Source organism: Chiloscyllium punctatum, chromosome 2, assembly GCF_047496795.1.
Source record: "Chiloscyllium punctatum isolate Juve2018m chromosome 2, sChiPun1.3, whole genome shotgun sequence".
NCBI lineage: Eukaryota > Metazoa > Chordata > Chondrichthyes > Orectolobiformes > Hemiscylliidae > Chiloscyllium > Chiloscyllium punctatum.
This window is the reverse complement of record NC_092740.1, coordinates 85,617,509-85,638,618: the sequence shown is the minus strand read 5'-3', so window position 1 is coordinate 85,638,618 and position 21,110 is coordinate 85,617,509. Positions and strand designations below refer to the sequence as shown.

Genomic DNA, 21,110 nt, shown 5'->3' with positions numbered 1-21,110 from the left:
TCTGATCTCGGATGTCTCCAGATCACCATGTGGTATGTTTTATTCAAGAAGAAGACATTAGTTACACACAGCTCCTGGTAGCAGCAAAGTAGATTCACTGCCCATTCTCATTTCTCTTGATGCCACGATGTCTGAGGCAGGAGGACCATGCCTCATGGACCATGGTTACACTTGCGTTGAAATGAATCTGGAGATAAAGTTGTTCTGACTTAAGGATTCTGCTGATAGCAATGTCAAGCTCCTCATTCTTTCATCTCTGTAGTGCAGTACAGAGTGGAGCTTTGGAGTATAAGGTGCAATACTCAACACTAATACAACTGAGGGACAGATCTTTGGGGTTCAAATCAGAATAGAGATGGGTGGTCTAGAAAATGGCAGCAACATTGCGTTCAGACATTCTACCTCTGTTTCCAATGTCAAAAATTTCCCTATGGCTAGGATTTAGGGTAATTTACTTGCAGTCTGAAACAGGCCACAGTTGTATAAGAGCTCTTTAAAAGCCCAGCTCTGCTTTTTTCCATCTCTCTGGAGCTGCCAATTCAACAGCAAGTTACAAAGGCCAGAAAAGTTAGCTGTAAGTGCTGATAAGCAATTAAAATGCATATCCCTTTGAAGTTAAACCAGAAAGTTAGGCCTCAGGTGTTAGGTTCTGGACGCAATACAATAAGAAAAATGTGAACACATTGGAGAGAGTACAGGGTTGAGAAACTTCAGTTATGAGGATAGATTGGAAAATTTGGAATCATTTTCCTTGGAAAGGAGAAGCTTAAGGAGAGATTTGATGGAAGTTTTTGAAATCATGAAGGATCTGGACACGCATACACATGGTTAAAGAGTAAAAATAAACAGATTTCTAGTGAGTTTTGAGAAGATTTATAGCTCAGGTTGAGTTTCTAGATGTAGGTTTGCTCGCTGAGCTGGAAGGTTCATTTTCAGAACTTTCATTACCATACTAGGTAAGGTCATCAGTGAACCTCCGAATGAAGCTTCTGAAAATGAACCTTCCAGCTCAGTGAGCAAACCTACATCCAGAAACCAATTTCTCTCTGCAGAAGTTCACTTCGGGATTCATTTTTGAGTAATCGGTCTTTGTTCTTGAAGATGACTTCAGTAAGGTGTTCAACAAGGTTCCCCATGGGTTAGCAAGGTTAGATCTCATGCAATACAGGGAGAACTAGTCATTTGGATACAGAACTGGCTCAAAGGTAGAATACAGAGGATGGTGGTGGAAGGTTGTTTTTCAGACTGGAGGCCTGTGACTAGTGGAGTGTCACAAGGATCGGTGCTGGGTCCACTACTTTTCATCATTTATATAAATGATTTGGATGTGAGCATAAGAGGTACAGTTAGTAAGTTTGCAGATGATACCAAAATTGGAGGTGTAGTGGACAGCGAAGGAGGTTACCTCAGATGACAATGGGATCTTGATCAGATGGGCCAATGGGCTGAGAAGTGGCAGATGGAGTTAATTTAGATAACTGTGAGGTGCTGCATTTCGGGAAGGCAAATCTTAGCAGAACTTATACACTTAATGGTAAGGTCCTAGAGAGTGTTGCTGAACAAAGAGACCTTGGAGTACAGGTTCATAGCTCCTTGAAAATAGAGTTGCAGGTAGATATGATAGTGAAGGCGGCATTTGGTATGCTTTCCTTTATCGGTCGGAGTATTGAGTACAGGATTTGGGAGGTCATGTTGCAGCTGTACAGGACATTGGTTAGGCCACTTTCGGAATATTGCGTGCAGTTCTGGTCTCCTTCCTATCGGAAAGATGTTGTGAAATGTAAAAGGGTTCTGAAAAGATTTACAAGGATGTTGCCAGGGTTGGAGGATTTGAGCTATAGGGAGAGGTTGAGAGCATCAGAGGCTGAGGGGTGATTTATAGAGATTTATAAAATCATGAGGGGCATGGATAGGATAAATAGATAAAGTCTCATCCCTGGGCTTGGGGAGTCCAGAACTAGAGGGCTTAGGTTTAGGGTGAGAGGGGAAAAATATAAAAGAGACCTATGGGGCAATCTTTTCACGCAGAGGGTGGTACATGGAATGAGCTGCCAGAGGAAGTGGTGGAGGCTGGTACAATTGCAACATTTAAAAGGCATTAGGAAGGGTTTGGTGGGATATGAGCCGGGTGTTGGCAGCTGGGACTAGATTGGATTGGGATATCTGGTCAGCATGGACGGGCTGGACCAAAGGGTGTGTTTCCGTGCTGTACGTCTCTATGACTCTATGAAAAGGATAAAAAGGATAAGACATGGATTGCTCAGATGGCATTGGTCTGGTAGCCTAGCAAATATATACAGGTGTCACCAAACACAGGCAGTGTCCCTAGAATCTTGAACAATATAACTTGCTCAAGAAACATTGAGAGGTCCTGTAGTCTCACTTCAAGAAATTGCAATTAGCTTTCATGCTGGATTCACCACAGAGGGGCTTCAGAAATAAGTGATACAAGCTGACTAGACTTTGTTTTGCAGGCTCCCTCTCCACCTAAAAGTTCAAAACTTTGTCCAAGCCAATAAAATACTGTTCCAACAGAAAATACTTTAAAAATCATCCTAAAAGCAGTCAGGTGTTTTCAGGAAAGATTCTAGTCGGCCATATGATAGAAATGAAGTTTAACTTATATTATTATTAGACATAGCTCTGGATTTATCACGCATGTAAAAGTGTATGATACCACTGTCACTGGGACTCCCTGAATGATGCATAACGCCCTGTAAGAGCTGGGGTAAGTTGTTTCATCCAAATTATCACGTAACCAACCTTTATTTTAGGTTTGTCAGGACAGGAGTTTGGTCTTCAGGATTCAGCACTTAGGCTGTTCAATAGTCATCCAATAATTTAAAGAAACATCACATCTGTTAGCATTTGGAGCCCTTGGAGATCACAACACAAAAACATTGACGGGCAACCTCATTGAAGGTCACCACAACAGTTTGGGAAACTCCATGCTAAGCTTCTTAGAGTGATTGGCCCTGGCTGTAATATTTTGAGCACTACCTTTCAGGAAGTTTGTCAAGGCCTTAGATTCAAACAGATTAGAATGGTACCAGAGATGAATGTCATAGAATCAGACATGGAATGGAAACAGACCCTCCTGTCCAACATATCCATGACAACTAGGTTTCCTAAACAGAACTCATCACATTTCCCTGTGTTTGGCCTCGACCAGTCATTGAATCAGAAGGGAAACAGACCCTTCAGTTCAATTAGTCCGTGCCAACCATTTATCCTAACCTAATCTAGTCCCATTTGCCAGCACTTGGCCCATATCCCTCTAAACCCTTCATATTCATATACCCATCCAGATGCCTTTTAAATATTGTAATTGTACCAGCCTCCACCACTTCCCCTGGCAGCTCATTCCATACATGCACTACCCTCTGCAAGCAAAAGTTGCCCCTTAGGTCCCTTTTATATCTTCCCACCACAGGGAAAATACTTTGTCTTTTTATTCTATCCATGCTCCTCATGATTTTATAAACCTCTATAAAGTCACTCTTCAGCCTCCAACACTCCAGGAAAAATAGCCCCTTCCTATTCAGGCCCTCCCTGTAGCTCAAATCCTCCAACCCTGGTAACATCCTTATAAATCTTTTCTGAACCCGCTCAAGTTTCACAACATCTTTCCGATAGGAAGGAGACCAGAATTGCATGCAATCTCCAATAGGGGCCTAACCAACATCCTGTACAGCAGCAACATGACCTCCCAACTCCTGTACTCCATACTCTGACCAAGAAAGAAAAGCATACCAAAAGCCTTCTTCACTATCCTATCTATCTGCGACTGTACTTTCAAGGAACTATGAACACAAGGTCTCTTTGTCTAGCAAAATTCCCTAGGATCTTACCATTCAGTGTATAAGTCCTGCTAAGATTTGCTTTCCCAAAATGAAGCACCTTCCATTTATCTAAATTAAACTCCATCTGCCACTCCTCAACCCATTCCAAATGTATTTTAAGTGTTATAATTGTATTTGTGTCTACCACTTCCTCAGGCAGCTCATTCCATATATGCATCAGCGTCTATGTGAAACGTTTGCCCCTCGGGTCTCTCTCAAATCTCTCCTCTCTCACCTTAAAAACTATGCCCTCTAGTTTTGGACTCCCTTACCCTGGGGAAAGTCCTTGGCTATTCACCCTGTCTATGCCCCTCATAATTTTAGAAATCTCTATGAGGCCAACCCTCAGCCTCCCATACTTAAACCTTCCAGTTTCAGTAACATTCTTATAAATAATTTTTGCACCCCTTCCAGTTTGATAACATTCTTCCTAAAGCAGGGCAGCCAGAATTGTATGCAGTACTCCAAATCTGGCCTTACCAGTGTCTTGTACAGCTGTAACATGATATCCCAACCCCTATACTCAGACACCTAGGCGTGCAGGAGCATGGTTCCATGTAAGTGGAGTCACCGGTAGACAGGGTGATGAAGGCAGCTTTTGGCATGTTTCTCTTCATCCATCAGAGGATTGAATCCAAGGATGTTGCTGTAACTGGAGGGTTTGATTTGTAAGAGGAGTCTGGAGAGACTGGGATTTTTTTCCCTGGAGCATAGTCAGCTGAGGGTGACCATACAAAGGTTTTTAAATCACCAGGGGCATAGATAAGGTGAATACTCAAGGTCTTTTCCTCAGTATGGGGGAGTCCAAAATAAGAGGTCATAGATTTAGGGTGAGAAGGGAAAGATTTAAAAGGGTCCTGACAGGCCACATTTTCACACAAAGGGTGGGACATACATGGAATGAGCTGCTAGAGGAAGTAGTGGAGGTGAGTACAATTACAGCATTAAAAAGACATTTGTACAGGTACATCAATAGGAATGGATGAGAGGGATGTGATCCAAATGCTGGGAAGTGGGCTAGTTCGGTTTAGGAAACCCAGCATGGACAAGTTGGGCCAAAGGGTCCATTTCCGTGCTGTATGATTCTATGACTCAATGTACAGCACCAAAGAAATTATAGAGGTGCTGATGTTGGACTGGGATGAACAGTCATAAGTCACACAACATCAGGTTCTAGTCCAACGGGTTTATTTGACATCACAAGCTGTCAAGCACTGCTCCTTCAAGAGATGGAGAAGCACTTCAAAAGGTTGTGATGTCAAATAAACCTATTGGACTATAACCTGGTGTTGTGTGACTTCTGACAAAACAAAATTGACAGTTTTAAAAGGTATAGTTGAAAATGCAAAGGATATAGTCAATAAAATAAGTATGGTGTCATACTGTCAAAGTGTCTAACAGAAATTTGGCTTAAAGAGAGGCAAGGATGATAGCTAAATATTCTGGGATATAAAGATTGCAAGATGAATAGAGAAGAGGATTAAAAAAAGGTGATGTTTTCATATTGTTGGTTAAAGTGAGGACCTAAAATCTGGATTTAGGCTATTGTCAGGAGTTACCATTTAATGCATGCTTTTACTAACTACAAAATGACTTCTTAATGCAAGTAACATAAAATAACATAACAAAATGGCTTCTAGGAGCAAGTGCATTTAACTCTGCTGAAAACTGCATTCCTGAACTAATTGAAAGAATGCCGTGTTTATAGTATGAATTAACTAAGTAAAATATGACATTATTAAAGTATCCTAATTAACCTTGGAAACCAGGTGTCCCAGAGATAAACAAGCGCAAAACAAGTCAGTTCCCAGGAAATATCATTGGTTTAATTTTATGTCTATTTGCATATCATTTCATTTTATTGGATTAATTTTGCAATTAAGGCTGTTCTGTTTAAGAAACCTACAAAAGTTGTTTGTGTTTTAAGATTGTGCACAGCTTTTCCACAGTACACAGAGGTGCTTAAGCCCTGTGTTGCTGGATAACCTATGCCCGGCGTCGTAATAAATTGTTAAAAGAGACCAAACTGCTCGTGTTTGTTTGACCAACTGCGGAACTGTGAGGCCCCTCCTTGGGGTCCAGATTTACAAAAGAATCAGTTGCAGCTGGGAGGAGTGATGATGTGCTAAATGAAGTATCAAATGAGCACATAAGTTAAGCTCAGGAAAGAAGAGGGCAACTACACTGCGAAAGTGTGTAAAATACCACCAAATTGTGGTAGAGAATTTGAGGCGGCAAGAGTACGTGGGCAAATTTGAGAAGGCAGTAACAATAAGGTATTAAACACTTCAACTACCCAAATATTGATTGGGATACAAAGTGTTAAATGCACAGAGGGCATTAAATTCATGAACTGCATTCAACAGAACTTCGTTAGCCAGCATGAAACAAGACCAATGAGGGGTAGCATAATTCTCAATTTGTGCATAGGAAATTAAGCTGGGAAAGTGGTTGAAACAGCAATGGCCAATCACTTTGGAACAGTAATCATGATGCAACATTTTGGAAAGGTATAAAGAGAGGAGTAAAAGTTCTAAATTGAAGGGAAACAAACTTCATAAAGTTGAGACACTAGCAGACAAAAAGTGGACTAGTTACTACTTGTATGAAAGAATGTCAAATCAGTAGAAGGTATTCAGAAATTAGATTGCACTGTCACAGTGTAGGTATGACTCCACAAAGGAAAAGGGTGACACTGAAAATTCTCGACTCCCCTGGATACCCAGGCTAAGATGAAGCACAAAAATAGAGCTTTTAACAATCTCAAAGAGAATAATATTTTAGAAAGCTTAGAGGAGGAATGAAAATACAGGGTTGAAGTGAGAAATTAGGAAAATAAATATAAATAAAATCTAGCCATTTTTATTGAAAAGAATCCAAAGATATTTTAATCGGTACATTAAAACAGATTTGGTTAGGGCTCATAATAAAACAAAGTCTGCCTTCACAAAAGAGAGCAATGATGCAGACATCTAATTAAAGAGGCGTGTGAAACTTTGGATACATTAAGCAGAAAGAAAAGGGCAGATTTGGAGGAACTGACCCTTGAAGTTGGATAAATCATCAGGGTCAAACAAAGTAGAAAAGGAAAACAAAGCCAGGGACACTGAGAGTCATACGTCAATTGTCAGAGGTCGGCAAGTCACTGGAGAACTGAAAGTTTGCGAACATGGTAACATAATACAAAATGTTATGAGAGAGGTCAAATAAATGTCGGCCAGTCAATCTGACCTTGGTGGTGGACAACTTACTAGAATCAATGTGGGTAGGTAGGATTATCTGTTACTTGGAGAAATGTGGGTTTATTAGGGATAGTCAGCGTGGTTTTGTTAAGGGAAGACCATGTTTTACAACTTAAATTCATTTTTTGAGAAAATATCAAAGCAGCTTGATGACAATAGTGCAATGGATGTTGTCTACATGGATGTTAGCAAGGCTTTTGACAAGGTCCCACTTGTCAATGAAAAGTGTTTCCAGTGGGGGTTCAGTGGTGAGTGCTTTGCTGTTTGTAGTAGATATTAATTACTTATGCTTTGATGTGGGGGATATGATTGGAAAATTAGGACTGAAGTTACGTAGGATGCTTTCCTTCACAGGGGAGTATAGCCTACACAGCAGGGATATAATAACGGACCTTGACAAGACACTGGTTAGGATGACTATCAGAGAAGAGGTGGAGAAACCTGAAACAATTACAACATTTAACAGTATCCAGATGGGCATATGAATAGGAAGTGTTTAGAAGAATACAAGCCAAATGCTGGCAAATGGGACTATATTAATTTAGGATATCAGGTCAGCATGGATGAGTTGGACCGAAGGGTTTGTTTCTATGCTGTGTATCTCTATGACTCACATCTGGTGTTTTGTGAATAGTCATAGAGTCATAGAGATACACAGCATAGAAACAGACCCTTCGGTCCAAATCGTCCATGCCGACTAGATATCTAGTCCCATTTGCCAGCACTTGGCCCATATCCCTCTAAACCCTTCCTATTCATATACCCATCCGGATGCCTTTTAAATGTTGTATTTGTTTCAGCCTCCACTTCTTCCTTTGGAAGCTCATTCCATACACGTACCACCCTCTGTGTGAAAAAGTTGTCTCTCAGGTCCCTTTTAAATCTTTTCACTCTCACCTTAAACCTCTGCCCTGTAGTTCTGGATTTCCCCACCCCCCAGGGAAAAGACCCTGTCTATTTATCCGATACATGCCCCTCATGATTTTATAAACCTCGATAAAGATAACCCTTGAGCCACTGACACTCCAGGGAAAACAGTCCCAGCCTATTCAGTCTCTCCCTATAGTTCAAACCCTCCAACCCTGGCAACGACCTTGTGAATCTTTTCTCAACCATGTCAAGTTACACAAAATCCTCCATAAAGGAGGGAGACCAGAATTGCACACAATATTCCAAAAGTGGTCTAACCAATATACTGTGCAACCATAACATGACCTCCCAGCTCCTGTACTCAGTGGTCTGACCAATAAAGTATATGAAACGCCTTCTTTATCATCCCATCTACCTGTGGCTCCACTTTCAAGGAACTATGAATCTGCATTCCAAGGTCTCTTTGTTCAGCAACACTCTCCAGGACATTACCATGAAATGTATAAGTCCTGCTCTGATATGCCTTTCCAAAATTCAACACTTCACATTTATCTAAATTAAACTCTATCTGCCAATCTTCGGCCCATTGGCCCATCAGATCAAGATCCCATTGTACTCGAAGGTAACCTTCTTCGCTATCTACTACACCCCTAATTTTGATGTCATCTGCAAACTTACTAACTATACCTATGTTCACATCAAAATCATTTATACAAATGATGAAAAGCAGTAGACCCTGCACCAATCTTTGTGGCACACCACTGCTCACAGGCCTCCAGTCTGAAAAGCAACTCTCCACCGAAACTCTTTCTTCTACTTTCGAGTCAGTTCTGTATCCAAATGGCTAGTTCTACCCTGTAATTCATATGATCTAAACTTGCTAACCAGTCTACCATGAGGAATCTTGTTGAATGCCTTACTAAAGTCCAAATAGACCACATCCGCTTCAATTGTCTTTGTTACTTCTTCAAAAAACTCAATCATTTTTGTGAGACATGATTTCCCATGCACAAAGCCATGTTGACTATCCCTAATCAGTCCTTGCCTTTCCAAATACATGTACATCCTGTCCCTCAGGATTTCCTCCAAAAACTTGCTCTCCAATAATGTCAGGCGCACCCGGTATATTGTTCCCTGGCTTTTCCTTACCACCTCTCTTAAATAGTAGCACCATGTTAGCCAACCTCCAATCTTCTGGCACCTCCCTGTGAATATCAATGATATAGGTATCTCAGCAAGAGGCCCAGCAATCACTTCCCTTAGCTTTCCACAGAGTTCTAGGGTACACCTGATCAGGTCCTGGGGATTTATCCACCTTTATGCATTTAAGACATCCAACACCTCCTCCTCTGTAATATGGACATTTTTCAAGATGTAAAAACAATGACTGCAGATGCTGGAAACCAGATTCTGGATTAGTGGTGCTGGAAGAGCACAGCAGTTCAGGCAGCATCCAAGTAGCTTCGAAATCGACGTTTCGGGCAAAAGCCCTTCATCAGGAATAAAGGCAGTGAGCCTGAAGTGTGGAGAGATAAGGATTTTTTCATTTTTCAAGATGTCACCATCTATTTCCTCACATTCTGTATTTTCCATTTCCTTCCCCAAATTAAACATTAATGCAGAATATTTTAGTATCTCCCCATCTCCTGCGGTTCCACATGTAGGCTGCCTTGCCGATCTTTGAAGGGCTCTATTCTCTCCTGAGTTACGCTTTTGTCCTTAATGTATTTATAAAAACCCTTTGGATTCTCTTTAATCTCTTTTGCCCTCCTGATTTCCCTCAAGTATAGCCCTACTGCCTTTATACTTTTAAGGATTCACTCAATCTCTGCTGTCTATATCTTACAAAAGCTTCCTTCTTTCTCTTAACCAAACCTCAATTTCTTTAGTCATCCAGCATTCACTATACCTACCACCCTTTCCTTTCACCCAAACAGGAATATACTTTCTCTGCACTCCTGTTATCTCATTTTTGAAGGCTTCCCATTTACCAGCTGTCCCTTCACTTGCAAACATGTGACCACCCCAGTCAACCTTTGAAAGTTCTTGCCTAATACTGTCAAAATTGGCCTTCCTCCAACTTAGAATTTCAACTTTTAGATCCTGTCTAACCTTTTCCATCACTATTTTAAAACTAATATAATTATGGTTACTGGCACTTAAGTACTCCCCGCTGACACCTTATTCACCTGCCCTGGCTTCCTTCCCAAATGTAGGTCAAGTTTGACTGGTGCCTGGACTGGCGTGGGAGGAGGAGCCGGGAAAGGTGGAAAGAATCAGTGGAAAAATGGAGTCAATCTGGATTGGGACATGTCACGAACATCCAGTGTTAGCGCTTGACCTGAATTAGAAACTCTTGGTGACTCGTTTGGAGCAAATGGAGAAATGGCTGTGGGCCTCAGATAGCGATAGGTCCCAGGTTACTATCATTATTGGGTTAGAGACAAAGAAAACCGGATTGGAGATGCTGGAATCCAATTTAGACAAACAGGAGGCTGGAAGAACACAGCAAGCCAGGCAACATCAGGATGTGGTGAAGTCAATGTTTTGGGTATAACCTTTCTTCAGGACTGGGCATGGGAGAACGAGGAGTTACAGACAAAGGGGAGGTGGGAGTTGGTTGGAGTGGGGAGAGTAGCAAAGTGATGAGGTAGGGATGAGGGACACAGGTGGGGACTATGACCTGTTTGGTGGATGGGAGGAATGAATCCAGAACTGAAACCAAGACAAAAGTGGGCAGCACAGTGGCATAGTGGCTAGCACTGCTGCCTCACAGCGCCAGAGACCCGGGTTCAATTCCCGCCTCAGGTGACTGTGTGGAGTTTGCACTTTCTCCCTGTGTCTGCGTGGGTTTCCTCCGGATTCCCCCCACAGTCCAAAGATGTGCAGGTAAGGTGAATTGGCCATGCTAAATTGCCTGTAGTGTTAGGTAAGGGGTAAATGTAGGGATATGGGTGGGTTGCACTTCGGCGGGTCAGTGTGGACTTGTTGGGCCGAAGGGCCTGTTTCCACACTGTAGTCTAATCTTTTCTCGATTTGTATTCTGGACTGACAGTGATTTCACTTCTGTGAATTCATTTTACAGGATATTGCTTGAGACTGGGCTCTCAAAACAAGTTCTGATAGTCAGTGTAGTCATCAGGTTTTGAATGTGGATCTGAATATCATTGGCATTTAACTGTGGAAGGAAAAAGATTGTTCTTATTTGGGAAAGTATCTCCAAATATTTGTCAATTGAAAAGCAGCAAAGTTAAAAATCACACAACACCAGGTTATAGTCCAACAGGTTTAATTGGAAGCACTAGCTTTTGGAGCGTCGCTCCTTCATCAGGTGATTGCAACCACCTGATGATGAAGGAATGGCGCTCCAAAAGCTAGTGCTTCAAATTAAACCTGTTGGACTATAACCTGTTGTTGTGTGATTTTTAACTTTGTACACCTCAGTCCAACACTGGCATCTCCAAATCAAAAAAGCAGCAAGATATTCAAATTAGTGGTTAGATCTCTGCTAGGGTATATGTTCAGTTCTGGGCCCTGCAGCTGATGAAGGACATATTTGTCTGAGAGGGAGCACAGGTTTATCCAAATTACACCTTGTCTCTTTGAAAGAACTGTCATATTTAGTCCCAATCACCCATTTCATGCGTTTAACATATCAGCTCCTTATTCTCAAATATATATGACAATAGACAATAGGTGCAGGAATAGGCCATTCTGCCCTTCCAGCTTGCACCACCATTCAATATGATCAAGACTGATGATCCTTAATCAGTATCCTATTCCTGCCTTATCTCCATAACCCTTGATTCCACTATCCTTGAGAGCTCTATCCAACACTTTCTTAAATGAATCCAGAGACTGGGCCTCCACTGTCCTCTGGGGCAGAGCATTCCACACAGCCACCACTCTTTGGGTGAAGAAATTTCTCCTCATCTGTCCTAAATGGTCTACCCCATATTTTTAAGCTGTGTCCTCTGGTTTCTCTGTGCACGTTCTCCCTTTAAAATTCCTTATGGACTTGAACTCCAATATCTTATCATTGGAATGTTTGAGATCCTGACAACTCTGTTTATTGTGAAACTGATGAAGTCCACATTGAGTGTGGAGGTTACGAAGGGCTGAATTCTGACTGAGCTGCATTGGAATGGTGCAGGAGGTTGAGGCCAGTGTAGGAATGAGCAGACAATCAAAATGACAAGGCTACACTGTGAGTGGAGCTTGGCTCAATGAGAGTGCTTTGGTGTTGGGTGAAAACAAAGAGTGAGGTAAGACAAGGAGAGGTGAAGCTGAAAGATTAAGAGTGGTGCATCAGTCTCAGTTCAGGCCATTCAGAAAATAGGCAAAAGTGAAGACTGCAGATGCTGGAGATTAGAGTTGAGAATGTGGTTCTAGAAAAGTAAACAATGTGTAGGAAGTGCAGGTGAAACTTTGATAGGGCGAACCTACTACTGCTGCAGGCAAAGCATTCCATACCCTTACTACTCTGAGTAAAGAACCTACCTCTGACATCTGTCTTATACCTATCTCCCCTCACTTTAAAGTTGTGTCCCCTCATGTTTGCCATCCCCATACTTAGAAAAAGGCTCTCCCTGTCCAACCTATCTAACCCTCTAATTATCTTGTATGTCTCTATTAGGATCTGATAGGATTTCTGACTGGGTTTGCAAGCAAATACACTTACTGCAGACATAATCATCAGTAACACGAAAACTCTCCCTAATCTCTCACATCTGACAGGAAGAGCATATCAGTCCACTAAAGGCCTTTTTGCACCTTAAATCGACAGACCCAGAAAATAGCACAATCTTACTTTTGAAAGAAAAATCATTACTCCAGGCTAACTTAGTACCTAATGTTTTATATTTTAAAATTTTAATCAAGTGACAGATCTCAATTAAACATAACGGCACGGTGGCTCAGTGGTTAGCACTACTGCCTCACAGCACCAGGTTCCTGGGTTTGATTCCCGCCTGTCTGTGTGTAGGTTACACATTCTGTGTCCACGTGGGTTTCCTCCGAGTGCTCCGGTTTCCTCCTACAATCCAAAGATGTGCAGGTCAGGTGAATTGGCTATGCTAAATTGCCCCCAGTGTTAGGTGCGTTAGTCAGGGGTAAATGTAGAGGAATGGGTTTGGGTGGGTTTCTCTTCGGACGGGCGGTGTGGACTTGTTGGGCCAAAGGGCCTGTTTCCACACTGTAGAGAATCTAATCTAATCCAAATAACCAAAAAGAGCCCACTGTATTCACTATTGTAAATTTACAAAAAAAGTCAGCAGCTCTAGACAGAGTACAGGGAGAAAATTGTTGTACAAATGTTGCCAAGGCATGAATTTTGTAGGTATAAAAGGAAAGACTGGATATACTGGGGCTATTTTCCTTAGATAAGGAAAAGCTGATGGACAACTTAATTGATGTATACAAAATAATCAGCAGTTTCAATCAATTGGACAGGGAAGACCTGATTCCCTAGGCAGAGGGATGAATTTCCAGGAAAATCTTTCAATCTAGAGGTTGGAGTGTGTTTGGAACACACTGCCCGGGTTAGTGGCTGAGATGTAAATCTTACTTCATTTAAAATAAACCTGGGCCTGCATACAAAGTGTTGTAACCTGTCATGCTATGGATCAGATGTTATTAAGCAGGATTATAATGGGTAACTAGTGCAGATATATGGCTGAATAATCTCTTGTTGGTGTATCTTTTCAGCATTGGTGTATGTAACATTCAGCCCATGGTCTTTGTTGCCCAAGGAATAGAAGAAAAACTTTGAATGACCAAACCATTTGATTCAGTAAATTGTGAGGCTTTGCAAATTGTGTTCCTGGGATCTTAAGTTTTATCACAATTCTGCAATTGCTTCAGGTTGATAAATTACTATAACTGTCGTGAACTGAGAGATGTGAAAAACAGCTGTCTTCAAAATCCAAACAGTGGTCAAGTAAGCAGTGTGGTAGCCCCAGACAATTTACAACATACTCAACATTGCAGAACAACAGCTTTTTGTCAATACTAAGTACCTTTTAGAGGTTGAACACTTGAACCTCAATCACCTCTGTGCCAAAGCTAAACTAACTAATCAACACACAATCTATAGTTCGTAGTTGACTGCAGTATTTTGCCCCTTCTGTACCAGATGTACAAGTCACTCGATTTCTCAACCTGGCTTACAAATTGTTAGATCTATTCTTGAATACTGTACTGCTGAAACAAAACTCATAACAGACTTGATCAGCCAAACATTGCAACTCCCATATTTGAAGGGGGTGATTCCAGGATATGTTGAGAAATTCCCATAAAGCAGCAGACACCTCTCTCAAAAGACCATTGTAGATGAGAATATTCAACACTGGACCACAACTGTGACAGCTGTCCTTTTCCAAATTACAGCAGCAAATATTTAGCAACAAAGATCTTCACAAGTCATCAAAAGTCTTAGTATATGGAGTAACTATTAGCACCAAAGTAATTGCTCAAAGTAGCAGCATCTTGTCCCTCAAGCTGCATCTCACACAGTCCCAATATCTTAACTGGGAACAGAATGGTGGGAAACATGGAAAGCGTAGTTGTGAAAGGTCTAGTTTGTCTTGATATCTTTTAGAGAGGCAAAAGTAAGGACTGCAGATGCTGAAAATCAGAGTTGACATTAGAGTGGTGCTGGAAAAGCACAGCAGGTCAGGCAACATCTGAGGAATAGGAAAATTGACATTTCGGGCAAAAGCCCTTCTTTTAGAGCATGTGGCACCCAGGTGCTGAATGGTCAAGAGAAGATAAAACAACTTGTGAAGCCTTGGGGTTTTTTTTTTACATAACAGTTGGAACAATAGAAGAAGCCCGTATGGGTGTGGTCAAATTCCCATCCACAGAACCAGGGATTTTAGGTTTAGCTTTCAGTAATTGTTGAGATCTTTAAGAAGTAGAAGTTGTTTTTTGTTCCCCTTCTCTGTTACAGCCAAAAGGTGGGGGTTCTCTGTCTCACATGCAATTCCTGAGTAGGCAATCTGTTTTCTGAATTTACTTTTTGCCGAGGGTGGTTTATGAAATGTTACTAATTGAAACAATTAGAATAGTTACTATTATTCTGTTAAGTTTTCTAATAGAGTTAAGTTATTTGAGTTCCTTTTTTTGTTGTACTTTAACAATAGTGTTTGAATAAATTGGGTTTTTGCTTAATATTGAGTAGTTTGACTAATCAAATTGCATCTGGAACACAGCATCTCACGTTTACTTTTAGAACAAAACGTAAGGGTCGAGGCTACCTTCTTAATATATTTTAGGGGGTCTGGTCTGGTCAAAAGCAAAAGGAAAGGAAAGGAAACATGTACTACTATGTTGGATCACACTACGTAGGATAATCCAGCTCATGTACCCCCAAGATCTTTAGATCAAGATTCAGGTTGTTCAGTTATACAAAAACCCATGGCAGAAACTGATGACCCTTGAATTGCAGGACAACTAAATGTTAGATTTTACATACATGATAGCTTCTAAATGCTACTAAAAGAAATACTGATCTGAGTGTAATTATATACTGTATGCCTTCTGTACTGGTGTGTGTTATAAATAAAATTCAAATGCTATTTTCTTCAAAACGTTTATTCCAAGAACAGGAGTGGCAACTCAATGTCATATTTCTTAAATTATGTTATAAAATATTCAAAATGCATAGAAATTCACTTTGCAGTTCTTCCAAAACATAATGGACCTGAAGTTCAATAGCTATGAGGATATTTAAAGCATAAAATCTTAATTTATAGAAGAGTTATGTTTGCCCTATTAATGTCTAATTTATTTACTAAACTGTATCATCCACAAACAAGAATTTAAAAAGCAGAAACCTTGAATTTCATAGTAATCTAAAAGCTCCTAACATTCAAGCTCATTTTTCACCAATTCTCATATCAAATTTGTAATCAATTGGATTTTTATGTATTTACACATGGTCCCAAGTTGCATAAGAGATCAATTACAATAAAACAACTTTAAAATGATCAAGTGCACAGCGATGAGTGGATGGGAAAATGTCCACTAATATAGCTACAAACAAAACATTCCTTTCATGACATATAAATGTGATTTTGTTTTATCGGTCATTTAAACATAAAACCATTATTTTCAGTGTTGGTGCCTCAACTATTTACAATTTCTCACAATAACCTGGACAAAGGGACCATAATTATGATCTTTAAATTTGATGACAAATAAAACCAGGACAGTAAGTGGACACATGGTGTCTGCAAAGGGCCGTATATAAGATTGAGTGCAACCAAAATTTGTTAGAGCACATGGAATATAGCGTAGGAAAATGTTAACTTGTCTGCAGAAATAGAAAAACAGCATTTAATTAAATGCAGAGATTTTGCAGAATTCTGAGGTACAGAGGGATCAGGGCATCCTCATCTCAAAGATTATTTTAAGGCAGCATATTTTGCCACAGTTTCACAGATCATAGGTGAGACGACATTTGGAGTACAGTTTAGAGTTTTGGTCTCCTTAACAGACAATAGTTATATTAGAAGGTAGCTCACTTGACACCTTGAATTTCTGGGGCAACAGGAATGGAGAGAGGGAGGGGAAGAATTGGAGTACCTCCTGATGAAAAGGTTGAATAGCTTGGGCCGTATCCACTGGAGTTCAAATGAATGAATGGTGATGTTACTGAAACGCACAAGATCCTGAGGGAATTTGAGGTGGATGCTAGAATTATGTTTCCATTGCAGGGTCATTTAAAAAGCAAAAGGTCTTCCATTTAAGACAAAGTGATTTTTTTTCCTTCAGAGTGTCTAAGTCTTTGGAACTTTTTTCCGAGAAAACAACGGAGGCAGGTCACGAAGTAACTTTAAAGGCACATGTTAGATAGGTTCGAGGTTAATATGGAAGTCAAAGGACAGAGGTAGGTGGGAATATGGAGTTAAAGCTATAATCAGACAGACAGTCACAATCTTATGGAATGGTGGAGAAGGCATGAGGGACATTATGACCTACTGCTCCAAATTTGAACGTTCATTTCCATTGTTCTGTAAGTTTATATCTTCTCTACTGAGGTGGCCAAGCAAATAGCCTGTTCCCAGGTTGCCTCCAATTAAAAGGCATCAGCAACCACCTAGATAAGCCACTTAGCTTGAAATATATTTCATCCATTGAAAGCAATCTGCGCTGTGCCTTATCAACTGTTTGAAAGGCTGATCCTTGTTCTAAATCTGTGTAAGAAAAATTGAAAATTCTATTATCTTATTACAAATACCCAATCTATACTTAACATGATCAGGACAATCAAAATCAAGTACAAAATTCTAAATGAGTCATTCACCATCGACTAGCTTGATATTTATATTGATTTCGATATCCGATTGATGACATGCTAAAGCATAAGGTTCAAAACAAGTATTTTCCTTTGTCACCATCATATTGTGATAGTTGCTAGAGTCCACAGCAACAAAACAGTAATAAAACAGGGAACATATTAATGTCTAAACATAACATGCAAACATACAGGTGTATACCCATTCTGGTGGAAATCACAAACTAGCTTTTCAGGAAATTAATCTTTTTTTGATTGCCAGACAGCAAATGTTACACTTTCAAAGAGTCTCAACAAAGACTATTTTCAGCATTAAGTATTGCTATTAAATTACATTTGGAAATCCATACTCTGCAGGTTTCAAATTAGTTCAATTAGCATCAGCGGAGCGTTCAAATAAAAAGATTAACTCATTCATGTATGGTGGGGAGGAAAATAAGTTCAGATCACATTTTTCTGTGTAATCACAGCAGAGCAATATGGATAATGGAAACCAGGAAAACAAAAATGTAAAGTTTCTGGAATAATACTGCAATTCAGTACTGAATTTCAGCAACTTTGTATGTTTTTTGATTTACAGATGCCAAGATAATTTAAGCAAAATTGGGATAAAACAAACTAAAGGGAAGTATTAGTAAGTGTTTGATGTCTGAACTTTGAAAAAATTAATCAGAGTCTTCATCATCAAGATATTCTTCTGCATTGCTTGCAGTTCTTGTGATACCTGGAAAAGGAAAAAGGCAAGCAGATTTAGAATACAGGCTTGGAAGTACACAGCAAACATGTTACAACACACCTTTAGTATGCTTGCTAATCAGTACTAAAAGTGATTCTTAGGCTTATTGAAAAGAGGCATTTTGTCTTTAAGTTACTTTAGATACTGTTTCTAACCAAACTTCTACAAGATCCATCACTATTTTGTATATTAGAACAGAAATCTAGAAATTTTATTTGAATTGCCAAAAATATTCATTTGAATAGGAACAAATTAAGTGAACAGTAGCTATGAACTTCCCTTGTATTTTAAATAATGTGCTAAATGGTTATGTAATTAGTTCTCTGAGAGATTTCCTTTCTCGACCAGAGTTACTTCATTTAGAATTTTAACATGGTCTTCGATGGCTCCAGATAAAACCCATCACTTTCAGAAGTGGAAGTTAATAAAAACATTAAAAAAGTGTTGTTTGGTCCTTTAACAATTTAAACAACCAAATCAAAATCTTCTCCCTCACAGCACTGTGGCGTCTTAGGGACTGCAGTGGTTCAAGATGGCGGCTTACCACCTTTTCCAGCACATTTAGGAACAGGGAATAAATTCTGGCCAAGCCAGTGACACTCATGTTACCTCGAACAAAAAGAAAAATTCAAAAGGAAATATCTAGTCATGTGTATGTATGTATCACACATTATTCAGTCTGCTTACATTAAAACAGATTGCTTGGCATCATTCTCAAAGTCTTGGCTGACAAGCAAACTGACAGGTTTATGACAACAAAATAAGATGCCACATTCTTCTGACCAAAGTTCTTCTAAAAATCCTTGCATGTTTAAAAGAACAAGTAACAATTTTGTGCATAATTTTGCTCGCTAATTTCTGTCAGCCAATACAGAACATTCTAGAAGGGACTTGGTGAAATAAATAACAGTTTCGCAGAAAGCAGAGATATTTGGAAGCAAGTATTATCCCAACATTTCAAAAAGGAGAATAACAACTTCAGAGTTTACGTTTAAAGCTTTCAGCCCTGAGAGATGCAAGTATTTGAATACAAAATATTTTGAAGAAATATTTTGTACAATTTTTATTGATCTTTGATTTACAGCAATTATTCAATGCTAAGGATGGAATTCTCAGGACAGGGTGAGCCTATTCCCATGTTCGGAACCAGAACAGAAAACAATAAGTTAGCTTTACCAAGGCACTTGACTTGACATCATCGTGGCATCCGTTTCATGATCAATTAGCAATGGTGGACAGAGTGGCATGTTCATTTTATCAAAGGAAAGATTTCTAATTAGCAATTTAGAAGGGCTCACCAGCACTTGGATTTTTAAAGCTGCAGCAATCACAAGAATGGTGAAGATACCTGGGAAAACTACTCACCAGGTCATTTATTCTTAAAAAGAGGCCATCCTGAACGATGTAAAGGATAGCAGTGAGATGCACTCTCACAAGGATGTGAGGAAGCAGCCAGCCTCTTAAACTAAGCAGACATAGATGGAAATGGCTAAGGAAGGCTATGCATGAGGTGGCTCTCGCCTGAAGGCAGTACAAGAAGAGGACCTAGAACATGAAAAAGGTATGACAGGATAGTAGCATAACATCTTCAGGTACCAGCTAATGAGTTTGTGTGCACAAAAACATTATTTATATTAGCATTAATAATTTTGATTTTTCTTCCTATTAATGAATGTAAACTAGTTTGGTGAAGTTGTGTGTGGTGGGCTTGTCTCAAGACAGTTGAACAGGCAAGGAAGAAATTGGCACCCTGACTGAATAACTGCGTAATTGCATAAACCCCCAACAGCAGGATGGAAAGATAATGGTTAAGCCACAAATTTGTGTCAATGTCTGCAAAATCAACTTTAACTAAAGCACTGCTTGAGCTGTGAGAATACAGTCACTGATTATTCCTGTTGACATAAATATGCTGCCTTCACTCCAACACTGAAGGCAACAAGGAAGTTGGAGATAACACAGCAGACAGGGGTGCGTGTGTTCATTTAAAACACAGCCTTGAAGAATGTCCTGGAGAAAATACAGCTGGCCATTACTTGGAAAAAGTCAGTGGTGTACTTAAAAAAAAACAAATTAAAGGGGTCAAAACAAAGTTTAACCCTATATGGCACTCAAAGAAAGGAAGTAATAACATCTCTGAATAAGCTGATTAAAATACCAATCTGTTGTATGCTGTTGTTATCAGGGCCAGAAACATTCTTTTAAAAAAAAACAAACATATGCCAGCTCTAGATTTCAACATTCCCGACATTATATAGGTCACCACAACTTGCAGTTGACCCTCTCTCCAAACACTTCACATTCTCATCTAAACAGCCACACTTCTTCAACCCATTAATACTCTTGCTCTCTCACGCTTATGTCTGTCATCCTCTACAAACATGATTTCTTTCTCATCAAAAAAAAAGGCATTACCATAGAATCCCTACATTGTGGAAGCAGGGCATTCAACCCACTGAGTCCACACCAACCCTCCATAAAGCATTCACCCAGTCCCCCCGCCCAATCCTATCCCTGCATTTTCCATGGCTAATCCACCTAGCCTGCACATCCCTGTACACTACAGACAATTTGGCATGGCCAACCTACCTCACCTGCAAGTCTCTGGACTGAATACCTGCACCTCTGTTTTGGTTTGCAGAAGATGGCACACAACTTGCCAAGTGACAGGGGCCCCAGGGGAAGTGGAGAGGCTGGAAGTACCAACCTCCAGTGACAGTCAAAAAAAAATCCCAAGAGAACTGCAAATGCTGGATATCAGAAATAAAAGCAAAAATTCTGGAAAAGCTCAGTAGGTTTGGCAGCATCTGTGGAAAGAAAGCAGAATTAACATTTTGGGTCCAGTAACTCTTCTTCAGATCCTTCCAGTGATGGGCACCTTTTAAGTGTGCATTCTGAATGATCAACAGGGGTCTTATAATAAGAGTCTGCACAATAATAACAACCTATGTAAAAAACCCGAGCCTCCTGATAAACAAGCTCTCAGTAATGTCAGGAGAGCTGTTTCTGTGCCTCGAGACCCTGTATTGGTATTTCACCTGCCAGCTGTATCCATCTCTCCTGCTCAGTACAGAGGTTGATAGGAATTAGGGCAGGAGGCAGCAATTCAGCTCTTCGAGCCC

The 21,110-nt window shown here is 40.1% G+C and overlaps 1 protein-coding gene across 1 annotated transcript in view; it reads right to left on the bottom strand.

Moving 5' to 3' along the window:
- Positions 1-15,531: 15,531 nt before the first annotated feature.
- Positions 15,532-21,110, bottom strand: part of ostf1 (osteoclast stimulating factor 1) — an 85,732-nt gene continuing 80,153 nt past the window's right edge. Inside the window, exon 10 of the mRNA XM_072585104.1 lies at positions 15,532-17,976. Coding sequence (XP_072441205.1) covers positions 17,918-17,976 — 59 coding nt within the window. The 3' untranslated portion in view covers positions 15,532-17,917. The remainder of the gene's footprint in view (positions 17,977-21,110) is intronic.